The sequence below is a fragment of the Talpa europaea genome (genome assembly GCF_964194135.1).
Source record: "Talpa europaea genome assembly, chromosome: 10".
In the NCBI taxonomy this organism is placed as follows: domain Eukaryota; kingdom Metazoa; phylum Chordata; class Mammalia; order Eulipotyphla; family Talpidae; genus Talpa; species Talpa europaea.
The window spans coordinates 79,940,847-79,967,439 of record NC_140077.1 but is presented as its reverse complement, the minus strand read 5'-3'; the positions used below and the strand labels follow the sequence as shown (position 1 = coordinate 79,967,439).

Genomic DNA, 26,593 nt, shown 5'->3' with positions numbered 1-26,593 from the left:
GGACCATGGCGAAAGCCATTCCTAAAGATCACTGCGGTGGGAGGTGCAGCAGGTATGTAGGGTTTTGCTGTTCTCCCCCTGCGCGCTGGTTGCCCAGCCAGACCTAGGGACAGTTAGCCCTAAAGGTCACTGCAGGGGGAGGTGCAGCAGGGTGGGGTTGCCTGTATGGCTCTATTTGAAAAGATAAATAAAAATAACTGAAAAAATAGATAACATTTTGCCATTTAAGATTAATTAACTGTAGAGTAGAATACCAATCCACTTTTTAGGTCAAGTGTTTTGCACTTTAAAATATCCTATGATTTGTAAACTACTTAGGGGCACTCATGTGTATACAGGTGTAACCTCAATTATTCTACCTGAGATTTCTGTGCCTACGGTAACTATTTTCTAGGTAATCCAACTTTTATATGAGAGTCTCTGTTTTTAGGCATAAAATGTAGATTTTCATGTGAACTCATGGGTGCACAATGCATGATCTTAGAATAAAATAACTTGTATAATGTAGAAGTTTGATATTATAGGGTAGGCCCATTTTAGAAAATCCTCTAGAAAATTTTCATAAATTCCTTGTAGTTATGTAGTTACAGAGGAGAAATACTTCGACAGCACCAAAATACGTTCTGCTTAAAGGTTCTCCTTTTCCACTATCTAGACATTTAAGAAGATTTTTCTAAGAACTTGCTCACTTACATTAATCCCAAAGTCATTCAATGACATTTTAAAAGTGACATTTAATATAGTCATTTAAATTTAGTGGATATTTAAGACACACATTTCTCCTGTTTTCCTTCCATTTCCATTTTTTGACAATTTCTATGCTTTATGATTCTAGTCAAAGAGATATGTGATATATTTGCCCCTAGCTCAAAATCATCTCATATTAAATTGTGATTAATTATCCATTATAACACTCTTTTTATGGAACAGAAAATATCTCTATTTACCTAATTAGTATAATTTTGCTTTATTTTTTAACAGCTTTAAGCTAACTGCCTATAGAAATTATAAAATTGGGGAATATTAAATATTTTATTAATATTATTGTAGTGCAGCATATAGTGAACATTGAAACTATGTTTAAACACTTCAGAAAGGGGCGGAGCAACATGGCGGCGAGGAGACGCTGCGAGTAAGATCTCCCATTAAAAAAAGTTAATAGGGAGGAAAAGCGGCAGGTCCCAGTGAGAACTGGGACACGGAAGATAAACGGGTGACTCCAGCAAACTACCCGAAGAAGAAAGTGGCCATAAAAGAGGACTAGAAGGGAGGGAAGCGCAGAACCCTGCTCCCCTCCCCCGCCCACAGAGGCGGCACTCTCCGACCGACAGAGAGGAGGAAAACAACAAACCAAAACGGCCACCAAGAACAAATGACGCAGCAAGCGGGACTGTGAGTGGAAAGGAACTATTGCAGCCACCACACCCCTTGAACGGGAGCTGAGGCGAACCCTGCAGGATTTGGGCGGTGAGCGAACGGCTCCGGGCACCATTAGAGAAGAACAAAGACCCCGGGAGACGAACACACAGCCCAGGCTGCCAGTAAGCTTGCGCAGATAGCGGCACACTCAGCGCGCTTGAAAAGCAAGTGCAGACCAGGATCGCGGCTGCCCAGGTCCCCGCGCCTGCGACCTAGGCTTGGGAGACGACCTAGGCTTGCGGGGAGACGAGCAGAGGTCCTCACTGAGGTGAAGGTCCCTCCCTGAGTAAGCAGGAACCAGGCGCCCAGGCACGGGAGCGGTGCAAAAGGCGCCATTCCCGCGCCACTGAACTGGGCTACAGCCCGCGTCCTGGAACTGAGACCCGGGGCACGAAATTAGGGGCGTGGGTTCCCCACAACGGTGGGGCACAAGGCAGACACAGCACCCCAAAGCCGTTGAGGTGTACCCTACCATCCCCGCTTTGCTCCCTGTCCCACGGGGTGGAAAATCAGCTCCCCAAGGGCTCTAGGAGAGATCTTTGGCGCCACCTAGCGACTTGTAGCCAGCACAGGCCCCTGAAGGAGCTAGTGGCCAGCTGGGGAGTTAGCCCACACCCGGACCCTTCCGAACAAGTAGTCTGAGCCCACAGGGAGAGCGAGCACCCACAGCCAGGGCAGACCAGGCACGCAGAAGAGTGTGCCTGACACCGTACGCGCAGGGAGTGTGTCCCACATCACCATTTTAGAACAGGGACATTTCTTCAGTAAAGACTACCTGCAGAAGGCTTCCTCAGGAGCCAGAGGTGAGCGGGGGAAGTTCGCCCACGCCAGACCCCCTCTGGCCTGCAGTCCAAGCCCAGAGGGGGAGCAGGAACCCTCCGCCGGGGCAGACCAGGCGCACAGGGGAGTGTGTCCCCACATCGACATTTTAGGACAGGGACCTTTCTCCAATAAAGACTGCTTGAAACTGACAGATGACTCCTGGAGGAACCAGAGGGGAGAAGAGAAGCCCACCCAAGATGCCGGCCAGTCCCAACAACACAGTGTCCCAACGCATACGGCAAATTAGAAAACAGACAGTAGGGAGGAGAAGAACCACACGCAACCTAGCAACTCTCCAGAGAAAAAGCACTCCACAAAAAGAAAACCAGCCCCCAGATTGCTACGACAGTAACTTGGAAGAACTTCTGAGCCTTCCAGAAAGAGAATTTAAAATTGCCGTGATTAAAAAACTGACAGAAGTCATAAAAGAAAACAATGATAAGGGAAAAATAATCAACGATCAGAAGAATGAAATTGAGTCCCTAAAGAGGGAAGTAAAAGAAATGCAGGAGATCAAAGAATTAGTGGAAGAACTAAAGAATTCTGGGAAAAGCAATGAAAGCAGAATTGATGAAATGGAAGAACGAATAAGTGCTCTTGAAGACACAGAAATAAAAAGAACCAAAACAGAAAATGAAAGAGAAGTACGAAGGAAAAAGAATGAAGAAAGACGTCGGGAACTATCTGACTCCATGAGGAAAGGAAATATAAGAGTTATAGGAATACCAGAAGGAGAGGAGAGAGAAGTAGGAACAGAGAAAATATTCAAAGAGATAATTGAAGAGAACTTCCCAAATGTGAAGAAGGAGCTGAAAATTGATATACAAGAAGCAAGAAGAACACCAAACTTCCACGACGAAAGAAAAAATACAGCAAGACACATAATAGTAAAGCTCCCAAGAATCCAGGACAAGGAAAAAATAATGAAGCTGGCAAGAGGGAAGAAACAGATAACATTCAAAGGAAAGCCAATCAGGCTGACATCAGACTTCTCCGAAGAAACACTACGGGCAAGGAGAGAGTGGAGGGACATAGTCAACAGACTCCAAGAAAACAGATGCCAACCAAGAATACTCTATCCCGCAAAGCTCTCCTTCCTCTTTGAAGAAAGAATATGGACCTTCCCAGACAAACAGAAACTCCGGAATTTCATTGCAACTAAACCCCCACTCCAAAAAATACTACAAGGAGTCCTAAAGCCAGAAACTAGGAGGGACGAATAACAATGAAAGAAGGCCAAAAAAAAAAAAAGTTATTAAAAGAATAAATAAATAAAATCAAAGGAAAGACAAACACAATGGCAAATACAGATGTTAACATATCAATATTAACTCTAAATGTAAATGGACTAAACTCTTCAATAAAAAGACACAGAGTTGCAGCCTGGATTAAGAAACAAAACCCAACCTTTTGCTGTCTCCAGGAAACACATTTAGCTACAAAAGATAAAAATAGGCTCAAAGTTAAAGGATGGAAAACAATCCTACAAGCAAATGGACCAAAAAAGAAAGCAGGAACAGCTATACTTATATCAGATAAAACAGATTTCAAACTCAAAAAGATAAAAAGAGACCCCAATGGTCACTACATTATGATCAAGGGGACAATACTTCAAGAAGAAATAACACTCATTAACATATACTCACCAAACGAAGGAGCACCAAAATATATCAGACAACTGTTGTCCTCTCTGAAAACAGACATCAGAGAAAACACATACGTAGTGGGAGACTTCAACACACCACTATCAACAATGGATAGATCAACAAGACAAAAAATAAGTAAAGAAACCGAAGCTCTAAATAAGGACCTAGAGCAATTGGGCTTAACAGACATCTATAGAACACTAAACCCCAAAAAAACGGAGTACACATTTTTCTCAAATGCACACGGATCATTCTCCAGGATCGATCACATACTGGGGCACAAGACAAACATCAACAGATACACCAAGATTGAAATCATATCAACCATCTTTTCTGACCATGAAGGCATCAAACTAGAAATAAACCATAAAAAGAAGGCAAGGAACTTTCCTACGTCATGGAGATTAAAAACCACACTACTGGAAGACCACTGGACTAATGAGGAGATCAAAGAAGAAATTAAAAAATTTTTTGAATTGAACGACAAGGAGGACACCAATATCCTAAATGTATGGGATGCAGCAAAAGCAGTAATAAGAGGAAAATATATAGCAATAGAAGCTCACATCAAGAAACAAGAAAGAACTCAAAGAAACAACCTAATCTCGAAGCTCAAAGATCTAGAAAAAGAACAACAAAAAAAACCCCAAAACCAGTAGAAGAAAAGAAATAATAAAAACAAAAGCAGAAATAAATGAAATTGAAACTAAAAAAACAATCCAAAAGATCAATGAAACGAAGAGCTGGTTCTTTCAAAAAATCAATAAAATAGACAAACCCCTAGCCAGGCTCACAAAGGAAAAAAGGGAGAAAGCACAAATAAACAGGATCATCAATGAAAGAGGAGAAATCACAACGGACACAGCAGAAATCAAAAGAATAATCAGTAACTACTATGAACAGTTATATGGAAACAAGTTTAATAATCTAGAGGAGATGGACAAATTCCTACAACTCTTCAATCACCCAAAGCTAGATAAAGAAGAAATAGAACACCTAAACAGACCAATTACAATTAGCGAAATTGAAATGGTAATCAAAAACCTCCCCAAAAACAAAAGCCCAGGACCTGATGGATTTACAAATGAATTCTACCAAACATTCAGAGACGAATTAGTGCCTATCCTTCACAAACTCTTCCAAAAAATTGAGAAGGAAGGGACAATACCAAACACGTTCTATGAAGCCAACATTACACTAATACCAAAACCGAACAAGAACAACACAAAAAAGGAAAACTACAGGCCAATCTCCCTAATGAACACTGATGCAAAAATCCTCAATAAAATTTTAGCCATCAGAATCCAACAATATATCCATAAGATAATTCACCACGACCAAGTAGGATTCATTCCAGGGGCACAAGGATGGTTTAACATCCGAAAATCAATCAACGTTATCCAACACATCAACAAAAAGAAATATAAAAACCATATGATAATATCAATAGATGCTGAGAAAGCTTTCGACAAAGTGCAACACCCATTCATGATAAAAGCCCTTGAAATTCTTGGGATACAAGGAACATACCTCAACATCATAAAGGCCATCTATGAGAAGCCCACAGCCAGTATCATTCTCAATGGTGAAAAGCTGAAAGCAATTCCATTAAGATCTGGAACAAGACAAGGATGTCCACTTTCACCACTGCTTTTCAATATAATACTGGAAGTCCTAGCCAGGGCAATAAGACAAGAGAAAGACATCCAAGGAATCCAAATAGGAAAAGAAGAAGTCAAACTATCACTATTTGCAGACGACATGATATTATACATAGAGAACCCCAAAAACTCCACAGAAAAGCTAATTCAACTCATCAATCTGTTCAGTAAAGTGGCAGGATACAAAATCAACATGCAAAAGTCAGTAGCCTTCCTATACACAAACAATAAATCTGAAGAAGAAGAATTCAAAAAAACCATCCCTTTTGTTATTGAAACAAAAAAAATCAAATATTTGGGAATAAATCTAACAAAAGAGGTAAAGGACCTATACAAAGAAAACTATAAAACACTGTTAAAAGAAATAGAAGAAGACACAAAGAAATGGAGAGACATCCCCTGCTCGTGGATTGGAAGAATAAACATTATTAAAATGGCCATCCTTCCAAAAGCAATATACAGATTCAATGCTATTCCAATCAAAATTTCAATGTCATTCTTCAAAGAAATAGAACAATTATTGATGAAATTCATATGGAATCACAAAAAACCCCGAATAGCCAAAGCTCTCCTGAAAAAAAAAGAAGGGAATGGAGGCACCACACGCCCAGACTTCAAACTATACTACAAAGCCATAATCATCAAAACTGCATGGTATTGGAACAAGAACAGACATACAGACCAGTGGAATCGAATAGAAAATCCAGAAATAAACCCACAGATTTATGGTCAACTAATCTTTGACAAAGGAGCAAAGAATATGCATTGGAGCAAAGAAAGTTTGTTCAATAAATGGTGCTGGGAAAACTGGGTCACTACATGCAAAAGAATGAAGCTTGACCACTACCTCACACCATACACAAAAGTCAACTCAAAATGGATTAAAGAACTAGACATAAGACCTGAAACCATAAAATATATAGAAGGAAATATAGGCAAAACACTACGTGATCTTCACATCAAAGACATCTTTACAGACACATCACCCAAAGCAGTGATAGTGAAGGCAAAGATAAACAGCTGGGACTACATCAAATTAAAGAGCTTCTGCACAGCAAAAGAGACAATAACAAAAACAAAGAGAAACCCCACCAACTGGGAGAACATTTTTGCACCCAACACTAATGATAAAGGACTGATCACAAAAATCTGCAAAGAGCTGATGAGACTCAACAACAACAAAGATAATAATTCAGTCAAAAAATGGGCAGAAGAGCTAAAAAGAAACTTCTCTGAAGAGGAAATGCAAATGGCCAACAGGCATATGAAAAAATGTTCAACATCACTTGCCATCAGGGAAATGCAAATCAAAACTACCATGAGATACCATCTTACACCAGTGAGAATGGCACATATTAAAAAAACTAGCAACAACAAATGCTGGCGAGGGTGTGGAGAAAAAGGAACTCTTCTGCACTGTTGGTGGGAGTGCAAACTGGTCCAACCACTGTAGAGAGCTGTGTGGAGATTTCTGGACCTACTAAACATAGAGCTTCCATATGATCCAGCAATTCCACTCCTAGGTATTTACCCAAAGGACACAGAAACATCAATTCCAAAGAACACCTGCACCCCTATGTTTATAGCAGCACTGTTTACAATAGCTAAGCTTTGGAAACAACCCAAATGCCCAAAGATAGATGACTGGATCAAGAAGATGTGGTACATATATACCATGGAATATTACTCAGCATTCAAAAAAGATAAACACATGCAATTTGCAGCAACATGGATGGCGCTGGAAGGGATCATGCTCAGCGAAATAAGCCAAAAAGAAAAAGAAAAATACCGGATGGTCTCACTCATAGCAGGAATCTAGAAAACTTAAATAAGGGACCAGGAAAATGAATAACTATAAGAAAGTGAAAATCAAAATCAACAAAAAACTATGAACCAGAGACACTTTTAGGGGGGCGGGGGCGGGAGGGGAGGGATTGGGGTCAGAATGGGGGGGCTGCAATTGTATGGGGAATATAACAATAAAATTTATAAAAAAAAAAACACTTTATTTTTCTTATATCTAGTTACGAGCAATAGAACTCGCTCTATATATTTTTTTACACTTCTGAGAGGAGCAGTGGACAAGACAGAACAGGTCTGCCACGCCATGTGGGTATCTCCCCGACCAGCTGGTGATCGAACTGGTCCTGCAGAGGCTGCAGACAGTTTCACAGAGCTGCGCTCAACCGGCTGAGCCACCGGGGAGGCCCAATAGAACTTTATATTTAATCTTGATAATTACAGAAGAATACAAAGTCATTAGGATAATATTTGAGGATATTAAATCTGATTTATGCCTTAAAGTTAATATATTTCAGAGTAAACAGCTTTATAGAATGTTTAACAATTTACTCAGATTATTGAAAGTTAATCTTTTTGCAATTAATCTATTTTTCTCTGGTCTAGTTGTCACAACTGTTACTAAGTTTGACATCTTCATTCACAAAATGCTATTCTGGTTTAGTAATAATAAGAACAATCTATCTGTGATGGTCTATTTTGTTCTCTCATGGCATAAAGGCAGAAAAATAATTGAGAAAAAAGTTCTTAAAACAAAATTTTCAGATAATTTAAATGTAGAAACTTTTTTCACTGTGAGTAAGCATTTGGACAGTGATTTATCATTGACATAGCTTATTTTTATATAATCAGTACACTCTTGATATTAGCATACTCTGTGATAAGATCATTTTCTCTTGGGATGGGATTGACTCACTTAGATTGTCCATTAAATAATATTAGAAATGGAATATTCAATTCTATCATGCATTAGAATCGTGTGATATGCCAGTATTCGAGCATGCCAGACCCAAAAACGACAGCAGATGGTTTAAACTCAATGACAAGGTGGAATATGAATGTGACAAGGGATATGAGAACAGAGATGGAGGCACCACTGGCTCCATAATATGTGGTGACAATGGTTGGTCTGATAAACCTACATGCCATGGTAAGTGCTATTTTTGGTGTATTCCTTTTTTCAGAATTAGTAAAATTGATAATTAGAGTCATTTTTTAGGGACAATGATTAACATCAAGGTGTCACTTGCTGATTGTTATTAACTGATAAATGAGGTTGTTTTGATGTCCAAAGATAATTATCTTTAACAGTGTGTGTTAAAATGATGTTTTCTATGGGCCATATACATGATAGATTTATGAATACAGTATAATTGTCTTGGTCTTTCTAAATGCGAGCTTTCAAATTATATAGAACTAGCTACTCACTAGCAAAATTATAGTTTCTTACCAACTTCTCAGCTTTTTGTTCCTGAGTTTCTGCAGGTCCTGAGTAGAGTTCTTGATTTTCTGGTTTTCTCATGTTCTGTGGACTATACCACAAATCTACTTTGTTTGCCATTCACCTGTTTTCCAGGGTTAGAAACAGGGTTTGAATTGTGGGAAATGAGCGTATGTAGTGTTCCAAATCAAGGGAACAGTATGAGCAAAGCTTTAAAACTAAATAATATTTCGGAAATTTCAGAGTGAGCAGATTGTACTACTCACTCTGTGGGGGAAATTTTGGGGGAATTTTTAAGCTAAGAATGGGTGGAATACAATGGAATAATGGCAAGGGCATATAGTATATGTATTAATTTTATGATTAGTAAAACATCATAAAGGGGGGCCTCCCCAGTGGTGCAGTGGTTGAGCCCTGGGTTGCAAAGCTGCCTGCAGCCTCTGCAGCGCTGGTTTGATCCCCGGCCACAGGGCGAGGGTCCCACATGGTGCACAGACCTCTCCTGCCGCCCGCAGCTCCCCTCAGCAGTGTATTTCGTCGGTCTGCCTGTTCTGTTCCCTGCTCTGGCTCTGGTGAATTCTCTCACCCTCCCGCGCTTCTGACTGTACCCAGTGCTTGTATAAATAAATAAATAAATCTTTAAAAAAAAATCATAAAGGAGTTTAAAAAAGTAATTTGTATTTTTGGTTTTTGGTTTTCTTTAAATCTTTTATTTTATATAATACTTAATCTTTTTTCATCTTTGCACAATGTATGCATTTTCATTTCATTTTGGTTATATTCCCCATACAATTGCACTTCCATCTTATTTTGACTCTAGTCCTTCCTTTCCCTGCCTCTCCTTCTCCCCCTCCCCCCGCCCCCGCAGTGTGTCTCTGGTTTATAGTTGCTTGTTGATTTTGAATTTTACTTTGTATTGATTAGTCTTTTTGCTGGTCTCTTATTTAGGTTTTCTAAATTCCTGCTATGAGTGAGACCATCCGGTATTTTTCGTTTTCTTTCTGGTTTATTTCGCTGAGCATGAATCCTTCTAGCTCCATCCATGTTGCGGCAAAGTGCATCATTTATCTTTTTGAATGCTGAGTAATTTTCCATGGTGTATATGTACCACATCTTCTTGATCCAGTCATCTATTTTTGGGCATTTGGGTTGTTTCCATAGCTTAGCTATTGTAAATAGTGCTGCTATAAACATAGGCGTGCAGGTGCCCTTTGGAATTGCTGTATCTGTGTAATGAAATTCCAGAGTTTCTGTTTGTCTGGGAAGGTCCTTATTCTTTCTTCATAGAGGAAAGAAAGCTTTGTGGGATAGAGTATTCTTGGCTGCCATCTGTTTTCTTAGTCTCTTGACTATGTCCCTCCACTCTCTCCTTGCCCGTGGTGTTTCTTCAGAGAAGTCTGATGTCAGTCTGATTGGTTTTCTTTTGAATGTTATGTGTTTCTTCCCTCTTGTCAGCTTCATTCTTTTTTCCCTGTCTTGGATTCTTGGGAGCTTTACTATTATGTGTCTTGCTGTAATTTTCCTTTCATCATGGAAGTTTGGTGTTCTTCTTGCTTCTTGTATGTCTATTTTCAGCTACTTCATGTTTGGGAGGTTCTCTTCAATTATTTCCTTGAATATTTTCTCTGTTCCTATGTCTCTCTTCTCTCCTGGGATTCCTATAACTCTTACATTTCCTTTCCTCATGGAGTCAGATAGTTCCCGAAGTCTTTCTTCAGTCTTTTTCCTTTGTACTTCTCTTTCCTTTTCTGTTTTGGTTCTTTTTATTTCTGTGTGTTCAGAGTACTTATTCGTTCTTCCATTTCATCTATTCTGCTTTCATTGCTTTTCCCAGAGTTCTTTAGCGCCTCCATTAATTCTTTGATCTCCTGCATTTCTTTTACTTCCCTCTTTAGGGACTCAAGTTCATTCTTCTGATCGTTGATTATTTTTCCTTTATCATTGTTTGCCTTTATGACATCTGTAAGTTTTTTAATCATGGCAATTTTAAATTCTCTTTCTGGAAGGCAATTTCATGGGTGGTTTTCTTTTAGGGGTGTGTCTTTTTCCTGAGGAGTTGCTATTTGCATGTAGTTTTTCCTCTCCCTGCTGCCTTTTTTCTAATTTGCCGTATGCCTTGGGACACTGTTCCTCTGGTACTGGGGCCATCTTTTTGATGTGCTCTTTGTGGGGTTTCAGAAACTGGTGGTCCAAACGAGTCAAATACTGTTATGCCAGAAGTCTAGTGAGGTAATGGTGCTTTGAGTATGTTAATGGTCGCTGTCACAGAATATTCCCTCCTGTATAGCAGAAAATTGCACACAGACTGATACTTGAATTTATTGCAAATGCTCCGGAATTCCTGTTTTTAGAACTTTTCCCAGGAATTGTTATCAAAAACCCCTTAAGTCAAACCATTTCTATTGAACCTAAAATGCACATAAACTTTGGATTAAAAAAATTCATATTAACACTTCCAAGTATAGCAGCTCTTTGAATATATCATTTTGTTCAATGTCCTTCCTTAAAAAGTTAATGAGAACAACACAATTCTGGCTGACAGGAATCAAAAGCAGATCATTCAAAAACCTGCTTTGGTTATACATTGTTTTGCTTAAAGTCACAGTTCCCAAGCAGCTATTGAAGATATTTAAGTGAAGACTTACTATATTAGTGTTAGGATTTGGGATTCTCACTGCTGAATAAAGATAAATATTGCCCATTCAGGGAAACAATGCTCATTCAATTTCTCCTTTTAATCACATTCCCTAAGACATCTTTAGATAAATACAACAGTGGAAAAATCACCAACAGCTGAGATCTCTTTGTTGTTGTTGTTAAGGCAAAGTTTTTTGCAATGTGATAAGATACAAAATTCACATAAAATGAGCACAAAATGTATAAACAAAGACACAACAAATAAAGGCACTGTTTTGCAGAACACAGGATAGAATTTTAGGAAAGAAATCCCACTGCTTCTCATTCAAGGTGTGAATATCTCAATTAATTTTCAAAACTCAACATCAAACCTAAAGCAAATGCGTTGAGTTTTATTTGTGTCATTATTTTAAAAAACATTTACCTTCTAATATTATAAGTATGTCCAATAGTTGACTCTTACATAGCATGAGTTTTCTTTTTAGCATGATTCTAAATTTTGAATACCAGTTCTTTTTATAATAATTTTATAAATTTATTCTCCAGATAGGATTCCAAATAAAAATGATTTTTGATAAACACTTAGCAATATCACAAATTGCACTAATTTTACAAATTTTAGGGAAAGTTTCACAATTCCTAACTCAATCAGGAAAAGAAGCAATTTATTAAAATATAGTATAAATTATCATATATTAAAATAGATGGTTATTATGTAAATATTCAGGACACTATGAATATACAAATGCATCCTTGAATACAATGTTTCTTCATTTTGTTTTATATTTCAGTATGATCTGTTTATATTTCTATTTGATTATTCACTTAATGAAGTGATTTTTTTTAAAGATTTATTTATTTATTTATATATACAAGCACTGGGTACAGTCAAAAGCGCGGGAGGGTGAGAGAATTCACCAGAGCCAGAGCAGGGAGCAGAGCAGGCAGAAGGACCAAAGTACACTGCTGAGGGGAGCAGCGGGCGGCAGGAGAGGTCTGCATGCCATGTGGGACCCTCCTCCGGTGGCCGGGAAGCAGCCAGGTATGGAACCAGCGCTGCAGAGGCTGCGGGCAGCTTCACAACCCAGAGCTCTACTGCTGCGCCACCGGGGAGGCCCTTAATGAAGTGATTTTTAATGTTTCTCTAACTATATAGGAAATGGTTTTGGTGTTTTCCAGTTCCCCAATAATATGAAACAAATACTAATTTCTATTTGTTTGCAATTTTAAACCTCTATCACTATCTTTTAATATGACAAGATACTTGTATACTTTAGAGTACCAAAATATAACACTAAATATTATAAATATCAGTTATAAAATCAACACATTACAAGCAAATTGAACTTACAAATAAATTTACAGGACACATATATTGATGTGAAATATTTCAGTATTTCATACAGAATTTCACATGAATTTACAGGGAGGATTTATCTGATGCGCCTCTGTATATGCAGCATCTGGCACCTCATGACATACATAAGATTTATTTGGGCAGTGATAGTTTCAGTAAATTACTTCACCTTTTCTTATAGAAAGAGAATGTAAAATTCCCAAATTAGATGATTATTTAACTGTTCGGCCTTCCAAAAACAAGTATAAAATTGGAGATGTGGTGAAATTATTCTGCAGACAGAACCGTTTCAGAGTTGGACCAGATTCAGTTCAGTGCTACCACTTTGGATGGTCACCTAATTTTCCAACATGTAAAGGTAAATATTAATTACAATTTTTGAAACAAGAATTAGAATTGGGCTATCAATATTTTTTCTTCTCTTGATTTCTGTTGGCTTCCACTGGGTCTATAACCTAGTGCTGAAACCAGAGGACATGTATTGGGTAGCAGATATTTCAGATTTCCTTATTTAAGAATTTTAATTGCTCTGAAATATGTAGCAAAAGTAACTATAGATAGTAGATATAAGGTGGGTGACAGTAGAGGGACTACTTTTGTTATTTTTCCTATTACCTAAATTCCAACATTATTATTGGATATTCAATACAGCATGGCTGATACCTCATTTCACTGTTTAAATATTATTAAATCAGCTTACAGTCAATTAAATGACTGTAAATTACTGACATTAAATTACATGAACAGCTTAATCAAATTTAAACTATGTTAATCTGTTAATCTCGAATTATGGTGTTTTTTGAAAGTTTTGACAAAATGTTCATGGAATATTATTTACATAACTATTTATTAATGTGTTTGTAAACATCTTTAGAATATTTAGGAAATATTTTACAGGCTTGAATTCGCTTCCAACAAGCTAGTTCAGTAAAAGTAATAGAAGTGGGAAACATGAATCTGGTGTAAACATTTCTTTTTTCATTGGTTAAGAATGTTACAATAAGTTATATAATAGAAAACAAATTGAAGAAAAAATCTATTTTGCTGGGTTTTTTAAACTGTAAACTATGCAATTTAACCACTCCTTACACAGTATTTCTACAGCAGGGACAGTGAAATCATGTTGGAAACCTCCACAACTCCTGAATGGACAAGTTAAAGAAGCACAGAAAGAAGAATATAAACACAATGAAGTGGTGGAATATGTTTGCAATCCTAGATTTCAGATGAAGGGTTCCAATAAAATTCAATGTGTTAATGGAGAATGGACAAACTTGCCTAAGTGTATTGGTAATTCAATAAAAAAATTAACTATAGCCTACACTTTTTGCATGTGTTCATATATAACAAATTACATTTTAATGATAAACATTTTTGTGAAATTTTCAGAGGAGAAGAGCACATGTGGAGATATACCTGACCTTCCTAATGGCCTTGTTGAAGATGCTGCCCCTCCCTATCACCATGGAGATTCAGTACAGGTCAGTTGCAGAGAAGCATTTACTCTGATTGGTCACAGCTCAGCCACTTGCATTAATGGAAGGTGGAGCCAACTTCCTGAGTGCATTGGTAAGAATACACTCCTAAAATTAATATGTATCAATTTAATATTCTCTTTGAAAATGCTGATTTGCAACATTATTGAAATAGAGAGATATTCTCAAATTATAATGAATTCAAATTTGTATAACCCAAGGTAATATCAGTCATGAAAACTTTCCTCTTTTCACTCTAATTTAGACCAAAAACACTCGCCTCAACTATATTCTCTTCTGACTCCAGTTTTCTTTCCTAGAGTTAATCTACCCATATTTACTTTAAGGTAATCCCCTTTCAGCTATAATAGGTCTTTCTCCAATTTTTTCCTCCCAGTGCTTATTTAATACCTGCCTCTAGCCTGCACTTTCATACTTCCCAATAGCTTCATATTTTAAGTGTACACACAGAAAACAATTCATGAATTTAAATCCCCAATTACTGATTTAAGTATCTGTTTCCATTTGGTGATCAGACAAAAGATCTGCTTAAATAGTCACATCCTATACTATATGTATCAGATCTACTTCCTTGCTATATAACATTACCTTGCCTGAAAAAATATACTTAAACTAGCAACATAATATATTTGATTCTATATATAGAGAGAATACATACATACATTTGATTTTATAGATATTTATTTTATATTAATGGTTTAAGGTTCAATTAAAGATAGAGATGCTTGAAATCAAGAAACGAATGTGAACATCTGCAGAGATTTCACACTGGGAACAAATTTAAATATGTGATCACCATTTGCTATGGCAACTATACAAAAGAGTAAACCTCTTATACTCTTCCAGTCTCCAATATGCAAATACCTTAATTATGGATATTTTCTCTAAAATTTCTAAGACAAGGTATAGGATATATGTTCCTACAGAATAGCTCATCTCTTGCAATATGATCAGGAGTACCCTGGTTGGTGGAATTTATAGACATATTCTAATTTCATTATAGTATTGGTTCTATAGCTATTTTTTGGAGTAGTTGCTTTGGTTCTTATAATTAACATTTCCTGGAATTTTTTTCATTTTATAGAAACAGATGCACTTGAGAAGTGTAAACCAGAAAAGCCATTTGCAAATGATCCAAATCTATCAAATATGATTGAATTTAATCATAACTACCGCGCAAGTTACGACTGTAAAGGAAAATCAGGAAAAAAATACGCCACCTGCATAAATGGAAAATGGGATCCTAAAATATCCTGCATTGGTAAGCTCCTGTTAATAAAGTTCTTAAATTTTTATTCTATTTCTCCTGAACTTGTAAAATAGTATCTGAAAGGAAAATGAGAGGTTTTTTCAATGTTACAAATAAGTATTAGGAGCCTCCCTGGTAGCACAAGTGGTTAAGGCTCGGCACTATGAAACTACAGGCAGCCCCTGCAGCACCAGTTCAATCCATGGCCAGGGAGCTGACCCACATGGCACAGCAGACGTCTCCTGTCTAGCCTGCTTCTGCCCTCAGCAGTGTATTTCAGTAGATTCATCTGTTCTGCTCCCCACTCTGTCTCTAGTGAATCCTCTCACCCCGACTCCGCAACCTCCACTTCTGGACTGCATCCCAGCTCTTGTATGCATAAATAAATAAATCTTTTTAAAAAAAATAAGTTTTAGGCTGGAAGGCAATTTAGAAACTACCCAAAATGGTGTTTCTAAATACTAATTATATTTTATGCATCAATCAGATATATAGTAAGCCACCCAGAAATGAGGTGGTTTTAAATGAACATCTGGATAACAGGTATGTTTACTGCTATTGGAAAATTATTGCTTTTAATTCTCTATACTACACACTACTGTGCTTGTATAATCTATTTCTATTAATTTTGGTCATATCCTGTTGTCATAGAACATTTGTGTAAGATTTTAGTATTTTGAAACTTGTTTTTTATTGTGCAACATGATTTCTATCTTTGTGGTGGGTACCTTTTCACATAGAAACATAGTAATATTCTACTTGATAGATCAGGTTAAAGTGGTTCATGGTGTTTTTCAAATTTATCTATGTTTTCAAAAATTTTTTTTGTCTAATTGTTATATCAGTCAGAGTAAAAAAGCTATCAGTGTTACTTAGTAGAATTGTGAATACTTGTGAATACTTCTCTTTCCTTTTTTAGATCTGCCCAGCTTTGTTTCTTGGTCTGTGACATATTCTTAGATGCATACACACTTACAATAATTTTTTCATTGTGAATTAACCTTTCTGTAATTAAAAAAATGGTCTTTATTTTTTGTGGTTCTCCTTGTACTGAAGTCTATATTACCTTATTATAATATAGTCAATTAATTTAAAACAACTGATCTTTCCCATGTGATAAAAAATTCCTAACATGCAAAGTTAATGTGATCAATGTCCTCAAACCACTCTCTCTAAATAAAGAGCAAAAATAATAGCAAAGAACAAAATGAAGCCATAGCACTTGCAATCTAATAGAAGAGAACATACTTCTAAAGGACAAACAAGGAAAGAATAACTGAAGCATCTATTATGATAAGCTAAGAAAGAGGATAAAAGGTGATTTGCAGAATATAATGCAGCTTTTAGAGAAACTCTGTAGTTAGACCAAACTTTAGCAAATCTATCAAGCGTGAATGCAAATTAAGACTGTTCAGGAAAAAGTGGTTAAATAACAGAAATATAAAGAAATTAATCCTTGAGAATAAGTTGGGAAAAAACTGCAAAGATATCTAAAACAGAAATAAGAAAAAATGTTTTTGATCAAAAATTAAATATTGCTTTTGACTTAGATAGAAATAGAAAATCTGACAATATTAGAAAGCATGAATGAAGTGTTTTAGTCAGTCAAATATTTCCCTGAATCGTTCGAATATACAAGGTTGGACAACTAAAAGGATTTACATGACTTCCCTTTCATCAAATAAAGATACAGTGTGACAGGATTCAGACCAGGTGCAAAAACTTCCAAATTATATTCCTTAGTTGAACAGGTATTTTCACATATTACTCAAAAATAGATCTCAGTTTTACAGGAGCTCAGACACAAGCTTACAAGGGCTCTTTTATAAACTGAGGGTTATGTAACTAAAGCCAGTCTGGCTAATCCATTAAGCCAGGTGCATTTCATTTATATACAATCCCTTAAAATTTCAGGCAAACTAGGAAATGGTATCTCCAGGAGAAGTCTGAAATTTAAATGGCATACCTTAAACTACTGAATTAACCACTGAATATCTAAATCTTATTTTTTTTGCCAATAACATATATCATATTAATTGATCATTAACAAATGTAATTCTTCCTCTGGCTAATCACCTTTATCTGTAAACTATCCTGTTAAAGTTTTAATCCAATCCCAATATATCTGATTATGGATATCTGAAAAAGATCCTGATTTCATTCTTTATTTAGTGCCTGTCACCAAATGAATATCTCTGTTAGAATGTCCTAATTGTTAGAAATAATTCCAGTAGGTTTCACACAAATTATGCAAAATGAATCAAAGGAAAAAACAAAACAAACTGGGAGGAAAACCAGAGAAAATAAACCAAATATGATTTAGTGAAATGCTATCAAGCTGAAAAGTAGAACTGATTTAAACATAGAACATAGCATTATTAGTTGATCACATATTATTATTCTCATTTATTGAATTATTCTTTGATTATTTTTAACATGATTTTTAATCAAGAAATATAATTTTCATATTTTAGAAGAAGTACCAAAACAATTTTGCCCACCTCCACCTCAGATTCGCCATGCTGAAGCTATGACAACCACAGTGAATTACCAGGATGGGGAAAGAATATCTCTTCTCTGTGAAGAAAACTATCTAATTCAGGGCGGAGAAGAAATTATGTGCAAAGATGGAAGATGGCAGTCAATACCACAATGTGTTGGTCAGTTGTTGCCTACCAAGCTTTATGATTTTTTCAGATGACGTTAACAATCCCCTGTATTTTGTATAAGTGAACAAGGTGGAGGTCTTTCTCTTTATATTTCTCTTTATATCTTTCCACTTCATATTGAAAGACTAAACTGCAATCAAGGTTCATGTGTCAATCAGCATTCTTTTATTTCAGTGTAATAAATCCAGATAAAAACTTTGGGTAACTATGTATATACCATATAAAATTTCCAGTTGCATAGTTTGCTCCTCATAATAACAGGACCAGAACAAAGGAGTATATTATATAAGTGGATAGTAACACAGATTTTATGGAGATATACATCCTTGCCATTTTCAGCTTTTTTCAGTTTAAATAATTTAGTTTGTTAAAATTATCCCCATTTTAAATTTCAAAGGAATGTTTGAATTTTTTAATTTAAGCATTATATTTGTAATTGACCCTTGATCTCTGTTCTTTATACAGAAAAAAAGCCATGTCCACAACTACCTCATATAGAACATGGAACCATTCAATTATCTAACTCTTCAGAAGAAAGGAAAGTTACACTAGGACCCAAGACTTATCCACATGGCACCAAACTTAGTTACATTTGTGATGATGGTTTCAAGAAATCTGAAGAAGATGAAATAACATGCCACATGGGAAAATGGAGCCCTCTACCTCAGTGTGTAGGTGAGGAAGGACAATATCCAAATTAAAATTCCATTTTCAGTAAAATTCATTCAAAACTAGACAATCATACATAGATTTATATATCATTTTTTAATTTTACCCAAAATTTTTTCTATAATCAAATCAATCCTATTATTGTTCATTTCAATGACTCATTATAGGTCACTTGAAATTCTAACAATTTTATGTTAAAAATGTGTTGTGACATTAAACCTCCTTGATCACATAAGTATACAATTTCTTGTTCCTGCCTATTTATATAACCATTGTATGTTTGAGATGTCATCAAGTTATTAAAAAAATGTTATATTCTTCTTAAAATGTCTTTTCTGATATCTTTGAATATATGCTATTTCCTTAAGATGATTAGTTTCTATTATTATACATGATTGGATAGAGAAATACAGAAAATCTCTTAAATAATATACTGACATTTTAAATTCAAGTTCTTGCTCAAGTTGACAGCTGAACCAGGATAGTGATTATAGGAAAAGCATTTGTGTGCCTTTGCTGTAATGTCATGGTAGCTCCTGTATCCACTCATTAAATTAAATCCCAGCGTTAGTGAAACATGTAATCATACTTTCATTTCTTTTTAGGACTTCCTTGTGAACCTCCAGGTTTGATTTCCCATGGTATTCTATATCTAAAGGGAGACAATTACCAATATGGAGAAATTGTCACCTACCATTGTACCGAAGGCTTTGGGATTGATGGACCTGCAACTATAACATGTTTAGGAGGAAAATGGTCCCCTCTACCAGAATGCATAAGTATAGTATATCTTCTTTCTAATTCATATCATCAAATGGTTCAAATGTGAAACGAAGTAGTAATTATATAATTTAACAAAGTATCTGTGGATATTTTCTAGTTCTAGTATAAAATTAATCGGCCTAGTAATTAAAGTTTGACATGAACCAACTTAATTTATTTTCATATTATCTTGTGAGCACTTTCAATGTCCTTTGATATACATCCTCAGAGATTTCTCACCTTCTTTCCTATATCACAACAGCTCCTCAATCTCGTCATTATTCAATATACTGTTGGTTATCACCTTATAAATATATACTTTTATAAGATATTTCTCTAACTCAAAGGTAACAGATTTTGACCAAAACAGAAAGTGAAATACATAATATTATGGCCTGTACAGGCAAAAAAAAAAAAAGAATTTAAGAAATATGGTCTCAAGCATCTAAGTATCCATATCTGTTAGGCTTTCATTTCTTTGTTACACTGTTACACTAAACCAAGTCAAACCTGCTACCATGCATAAGAAAGTATAGTAGAGCATTTATTGCTTTGATAGAACTATTCTGAATATACTTATTGACCATTCTGTATTTTTAAATATTTACTAAGCAAGGTCCTATTACTTTCTTTTTTGTCTTTCAGAAACGGATTGTTATAATTTACCCAGCTTTGGTGATGCCATACTCATAGGTCAGAAAAAGGAATCATATAGGTCAGGAGAAAAAGTGGCTTATAAATGTCCAGAATATCACCAAATAGATGGCTCCAATACTGTACAGTGTATTAAGAGAAAATGGATAGGAAGGCCAACATGTAGAGGTACTACATTAATTTTTAAAAATTAATTTGTGTGTTTTAAGTAATTTAATTGCATCTAGCATCATTAGAAATAGACATAGGATATTTTAGGCCAGATCAAAGATTGTTTATGCCTAACATAATGGGATGAAATTGTATACTCAGTGGCTAATCCTAAAGCCCAATAATTCTTAGTTTGGTCTCTGGAATAGCAGCATCAGCATCTTCTGGAAATTGCTAGAAATGCAAATTCACAAGCTCACTCAACCTGCTGAATCAAAACCTCTGGGGATTCAATCCTGAAACTGTTTGAAAAATTCCCAGGGGATTCTGTGCACACTTTGGTTTAAGAATCAAACATAAATAGTATGTAACCGACTAGCTAACATATTCCTTGACTCTCACTGATGAATTGCGCGTCACTCATTAAAGTAATTTAAAATTTTGCAAAAAAACACTCCAAAAAAGTGTTTTCATAAATGACACATTTACATCCCTTTTTTTCTCCACATCTATTGGGATCACTGGATTAATCATCTTTCTTTAACCATGGTCTTCAAAGTGTTACAGCTCCAGATATATTCTCTGAAGAAGTGTCTACCATGTGTACTTTCGATGGACCTATAATTACACTTCATAAACAGGATGGTTGCAAACCATATTCATTAATTGATGTCAATTAATCTCTTTCTTATGAATTTCTTGTGGATTGTAAAGTCACCTTGAATTTTTATAATTTATAATATTTACTTTACTAAACCCATGGACATGTCCAGTAAAACTCTCATTTTCACTGATTCAAAAATGTCTATGAATCTTCTGTTTAAGGGTAAGGTACAGGGGAGTCAACGTTACCAAAAAATAGATTGTTTTATCCTTCTTTCTTTAATTTTGCATGCAAATTTATTAAAATTAGTATTTTTTCATGACAGATTATTTATTTTGAATCCCCTTTGACATATAGTTGTGACCCCATTTACTGATTTGCTACTCACATGAATCATTACTTTGGAGATGCTTTTCTCTTCCTCTACAGATGTTTCCTGTGTAGATCCACCCAGAGTGGAAAATGCTGTGATACCAAACAAGATGCCTAGGTACTCGTCTGGTGAGAGAGTACAGTATGAATGCAAAAAACCTTTCGACATATTTGGGGATATGGAAGTGATATGTTTAAATGGAACATGGACAAAACCACCTGAGTGCAAATGTAGAGTATCATATTTTATACATGATTTTAGATAATGTATTTGGTGATATATTCAATATATCAACATATTTATCTCATGTATAACATCTAAGGATAATAATAAGATATATGTAGTTGTTCTTATTAAATAAAGTGTTTCAACACAAATAAAATGAAGGTACTTTAAAATCCAATAATTTTTTGACTGAAGAAGCAACATGGTTTATTTTATGAAAGATCTGAACAAACTGAAACTATTGGAATCATGGAAAATTCCCTATCTTAAGGATTAAGACACTTAGTGATTTTTGAGAAATAAATACGGTAATTTAGTTTAATATTTCTAGAGTATATTTTTGGTTTGGTTTTCTTTGACCCTTCATTTTGTATTCTACATAAGAATGAAACCATCTGATATGTCTTTCTCCTTCTGGTTTATTTCACTTAGCATAACCCCCACCAGGTACATCCACATTGTCACAGACAGAAAGAGTTCATCTTTCTTTTTATATAGCTAAGTAGTATTCCATTGTGAATACATTGCACAGCTTCTTAACTCACTCATTTCTCCTTGACACTAGGGTTGTTCCATGAATTGGCGAGTGTAAATAGTGCTACAGTGAACTTAGGAGTGCATATGTCCCTTGAATTAGTGTCTTTGCATTCCTTACGTAGATACCAAGGTTTGTAATTGCTAGATCATATGACAGACCTATCTTTAATATTTTGAGAAACTTTATTCTGTTTTCCTTAGGAGCTGAGCCAGTCTATATTCCAACTAACAATGTACACTGGTTCTTTTTTCTCTACATCCTGCCAACACTTACTGTTTCTGGTCTTTTTGATGTGGACCATTTCCATATGGGGGAAGTGGTATCTCATTGTGGTTTAGATTTGAGTTTCTCTAAGAATAAGTGATAATAAGGTTTTATTTTTCTTCTGTCTGTTGTCCATCTGTGTGTCTTCTTTGGAGAAGTGTCTATTTAGCTTTTCTGTCCATTTTTTTTATTGGGTTATTTGCTTTCTTTTTGTTTAGTTGCATATGTTCTTTGCAGAGTTTGCATCAGCCCCTTGTTGATGTTTTTCTTTATCTCCCTGCGACTGTCCAGTTTTTCCAACACCATTAGTTAAAGAGTTTCCTTTATCCAGTGTATCCTGGCTCCATGTACAGATTAACTGACAATAAAGTTTGGGCTTATTTCTGGGTTCTCAATTCTAGTCCATTGGTTTGTATCTATTTTTATTCCAGTACCATATAGTTTTTATTACTGTAGTTTTATGCTGTAGTTTGAAATCTGGGCTTATGAGACCTCTCTTCTTCATCGTTTTGTAAGGACTACTTGCCTATTCAGGGTCTTATGTGATTTCATATACATTTTTAACCTGTTGAATTTATTGAAATAACCTGAGATTAACAGGTCAATTTCAGCAAATCATATATTTTTTTAGACTCGAAAGGAAAATGTGGCCTGCCTCCACCTATAAACAATGGAGATATTACCTCACCCCTATTACCAGTATATGCTCCAGAAACATCAGTTGAGTACCGATGCAAGTCTTTCTATAAACTTGATGGAAACCACAATGTAATATGCCGCAATGGACAATGGTCAAAACCACCAGAATGTCTAGGTAAGTATTTTAAAATCCTGATGAAAACTCAGAAAATCACTGCAATGTGTATGAAGTTTTACTCTTTAAACTAAAATTTTCATGGATGAAGAAACTATTATTCTGTGAATGGTTGGCTACAAAATAATGTGTGAGGAAATCAGATATTGTAACATTCTTCAAGCAACAACAGCAACAATTTCCTTCAATCAAACTTCTTAATATGATCATTGATACTATAAATCTGGGATTATAACATTTAATTATCACGCATTAAACACAGTGATTTATTTTTACATCATTTATCGTTTAACATTTAAATCATTAATTTAAATATTAATTAAATTTATATATTACTTAAATTAATATTTTAAATAATTAATTTAATACTAGGTACAACTGATGTTTTGGTTAGGAAACAGTTTCGAAAATTCTTGGACCAATGTAGATTGCCCTTGAAAGTCTAAAGTCCTGTGAAAATATTTGTCACTAAATGTTTTACATTCTTTTCTTCCCCATTAGAGCCATGTATAATATCACCAACAGCCATGGAGGAACATCATATAAGGTTGAGATGGATAGATGCTAAAAAACTTTATTCTTTGTCAGGGGAACCTGTTGACTTTGTGTGTAAAAATGGATATCGTCCAGTGACAAAAGATTCCTTACGAAAAACCTGTCAGAAAGGAACACTGATATATCCCACTTGTATATAAAAAATGCATAAAGTGTAGTCAAAACTTACAATATGTACAGTTATTCATTATTAATACAATTTTGAACATAATGTTGCACAAGTTATCCAATCTCTACTTATTGTTTCAAGGATTGTTTGATTCATTTTCTTTAATAAACCAGAATTTGTATTTAATGTAACATGGATATGCAATTATAATCTGAGAGGACAATGAAGTGCTGCTTTCGATTATTACATTAAAACTTGGTAAACCAAAATATGTGTCCTATTCTGAAAATACTAGTGGGCAGAAATTCAATTCCTTTAGTGCCTGCTTTTTCCATCCATCACTCTCCTGATTTACTCAAATTTTCTTTATAACTTCTGAGACTTTCTGAGACTATTTCAGACGAAATGATAAAAATATTCTTGTATCCTTATTCAAAATAATATTAGCTCACAAATATGTAAAAACCAAACTAAACCATACCTTTGTTAGTTATAAGATGTAAATAGTTATTACTTTCGTTTATTTCTTAATACATTAATATAAAACACATTAAAGTCTTCTACAAGATGCCTATCTACCACACAGTGTAATTGAAATATTCATAAAAAGTAATTAGGTAAGCCATTATGGAAAACATTATGGAGATTACTCAAAAAATTCAAAATAGTACCTCCCAGGTGGCGCAGGGTTTGAGCGCTGGGCTGCGAAGGTGCCCGCAGCCTCTGCAGCACTAGTTCCATTCCCAGGTACTAGCAAGGGTCCCACATGGCATGCAGACCTCTCCTGCCGCCCGCTGCTCCTCTCAGCAGTGTACTTCAGTCCTTCTGCCTGCTCTGCTCCCTGTTCTGCTCTGGTGAATTCTCTCACCCTCCCATGCTTCTGAAAGTACCCAGTGCTTGTATAAATAAATAAATAAATCTTAAAAAAAAAGACAGAAAATATTCAATGTACATGAAAGCAAGAACAGATAGTCTCCACATCACTTTATTTTAGTTGTCTGGCTCAACGTTACTTGCATATTTTACTTCTTTAACATTTGTACAGCATCTTGTGCACAAAAAAAAATAATTTGCACAGTAATTCTACTGTAAATATAATGACCTTGTATTTTGAAGACTTTTTTCAAAAAGAAATGTTAAGATGACCAACTAATTTCTTTGTTCCCCCCCAAACACCTCTAAACTCCACATTATCATTACTGATAATTTTTAAAGTACATCTTACATTCCAAGCATAGTTATAGGTATCTAGTTAACTCATTTATCTTCTCATCATTAGGAAGCAGGTACCATAATTTAGATGCACGTTTTACAGATGAAATAATCAAGACCCAATAAGCTTCATGTATTTTGCCAACATCATACAGCTAAAAATTCAAATCCAGGCAGTCTGACTTCAAAGTTCAGACTTTAACACCAACATCCCAAAGCCTGGCAGAATTTGTCAAATGCAAAACCCTAACATGACAAGAAAACTGTGTCTATTGTTTTTCCAGTGAAAAACACAAATTTTGTTTTGAAGGAGAAACCATATAATATCATAAATAGCTGGCTGGTCTAAAAAAAAGAAGAACACCCGCAAACTTCTGTGGGACTCTGCCAGCCCCAGCTTGGTCAGGTGAGAGTTGGGATGCCACTTGGGGAGGGGCCAGAGAGCCCGGACACCTCATAATTTCCAGCACAAGACAACAAGCCCTACCCAGAACAACAGAGGTCTTGCCAACTTCTGCGGACTCCACCAGCCCCAGCCTACCAAGGCCCCTGTGACTTCCCAAAACATCCCTGCCAAAAACCCACACAGATTGCTGAAACCCAGTCCTGAGACAGAGTACACCAACGTTGTCACAGGTCACACGACCACCCAGGACATCCCGCCATCAGCTTGCCCAGAGAGACACTGATAGGCACCAGCATCCCAGACACTCACCTGGACAACCCATGGCCAGGTAAGGTAGACAGAGGTTCCACCCACCAGCCCCATTTGCACTTTATAATTCACGGTAAGCCATTGTGAACACCCAGAAGTAGAGGGAGAAGCAGTTCCACAGCAAACAGAAGCTCCATCTATAGCAGAGCAAAAATGAAAATAAGCAATGGGAGGAAAGAAAAATACAAGTGGCCAAGGGAAAAACTGTCATAATTGAAAAAGTCAAAGAACTCAAACAACACAAACAAAACTCAGAAAAACAAATCAGAGATATGTGAGAAAATACAGAAAAGGAAAAGAACCTTTTTAAAAAACATAATCAATGAACATAAGAACAAAACTGAAACTTTAAATAAGAAAATTAAGGAGCTGCAGGATGTAAAAGATCAATGGAAGAGCTAAAAAATTCTAGAAAAAAAGCCATGAGAATAAACAGGATAGAATACATGGAAGAGTGAGTCAATACTCCCGAAGACACAGATCTGAAAAGAAACAAGGAAGAAAAGGAAAGAGAGACACAAAGAACAAAGAAACATTTTGAAAATTATCTGATTCCATGAGGAAAGAATATAGAAGAGTCAGGAATTCCAAAAGGAGAAGAGAGAGGCAAGGAAGAGGGGAAACTATTTAAGGAAGTAATTGTAGAGAACTTCCCAAACTTGAGCAGGGAATGATTATAGGCATACAGGAAGTTAGAAGGAGCCAAATTACCGAATGAAAGGAAATCTACAGCAAGACACATATTAGTAAAG

The 26,593-nt window shown here is 35.8% G+C and overlaps 1 protein-coding gene across 1 annotated transcript in view; it reads left to right on the top strand.

Moving 5' to 3' along the window:
* Window positions 1-26,593, top strand: part of LOC311178819 (complement factor H-like) — a gene marked incomplete at both ends in the record, with an annotated part of 48,591 nt that overhangs the window by 16,170 nt on the left and 5,828 nt on the right. Inside the window, 12 exons of the mRNA XM_084245550.1 lie at window positions 8,322-8,498; window positions 12,965-13,141; window positions 13,891-14,073; window positions 14,173-14,352; window positions 15,364-15,540; window positions 18,003-18,188; window positions 18,663-18,872; window positions 19,472-19,645; window positions 20,274-20,450; window positions 21,466-21,639; window positions 23,068-23,250; window positions 25,731-25,860. Of these exons, the coding sequence (XP_084101676.1) occupies window positions 8,322-8,498; window positions 12,965-13,141; window positions 13,891-14,073; window positions 14,173-14,352; window positions 15,364-15,540; window positions 18,003-18,188; window positions 18,663-18,872; window positions 19,472-19,645; window positions 20,274-20,450; window positions 21,466-21,639; window positions 23,068-23,250; window positions 25,731-25,860 (2,128 nt within the window). The remainder of the gene's footprint in view (window positions 1-8,321; window positions 8,499-12,964; window positions 13,142-13,890; window positions 14,074-14,172; window positions 14,353-15,363; window positions 15,541-18,002; window positions 18,189-18,662; window positions 18,873-19,471; window positions 19,646-20,273; window positions 20,451-21,465; window positions 21,640-23,067; window positions 23,251-25,730; window positions 25,861-26,593) is intronic.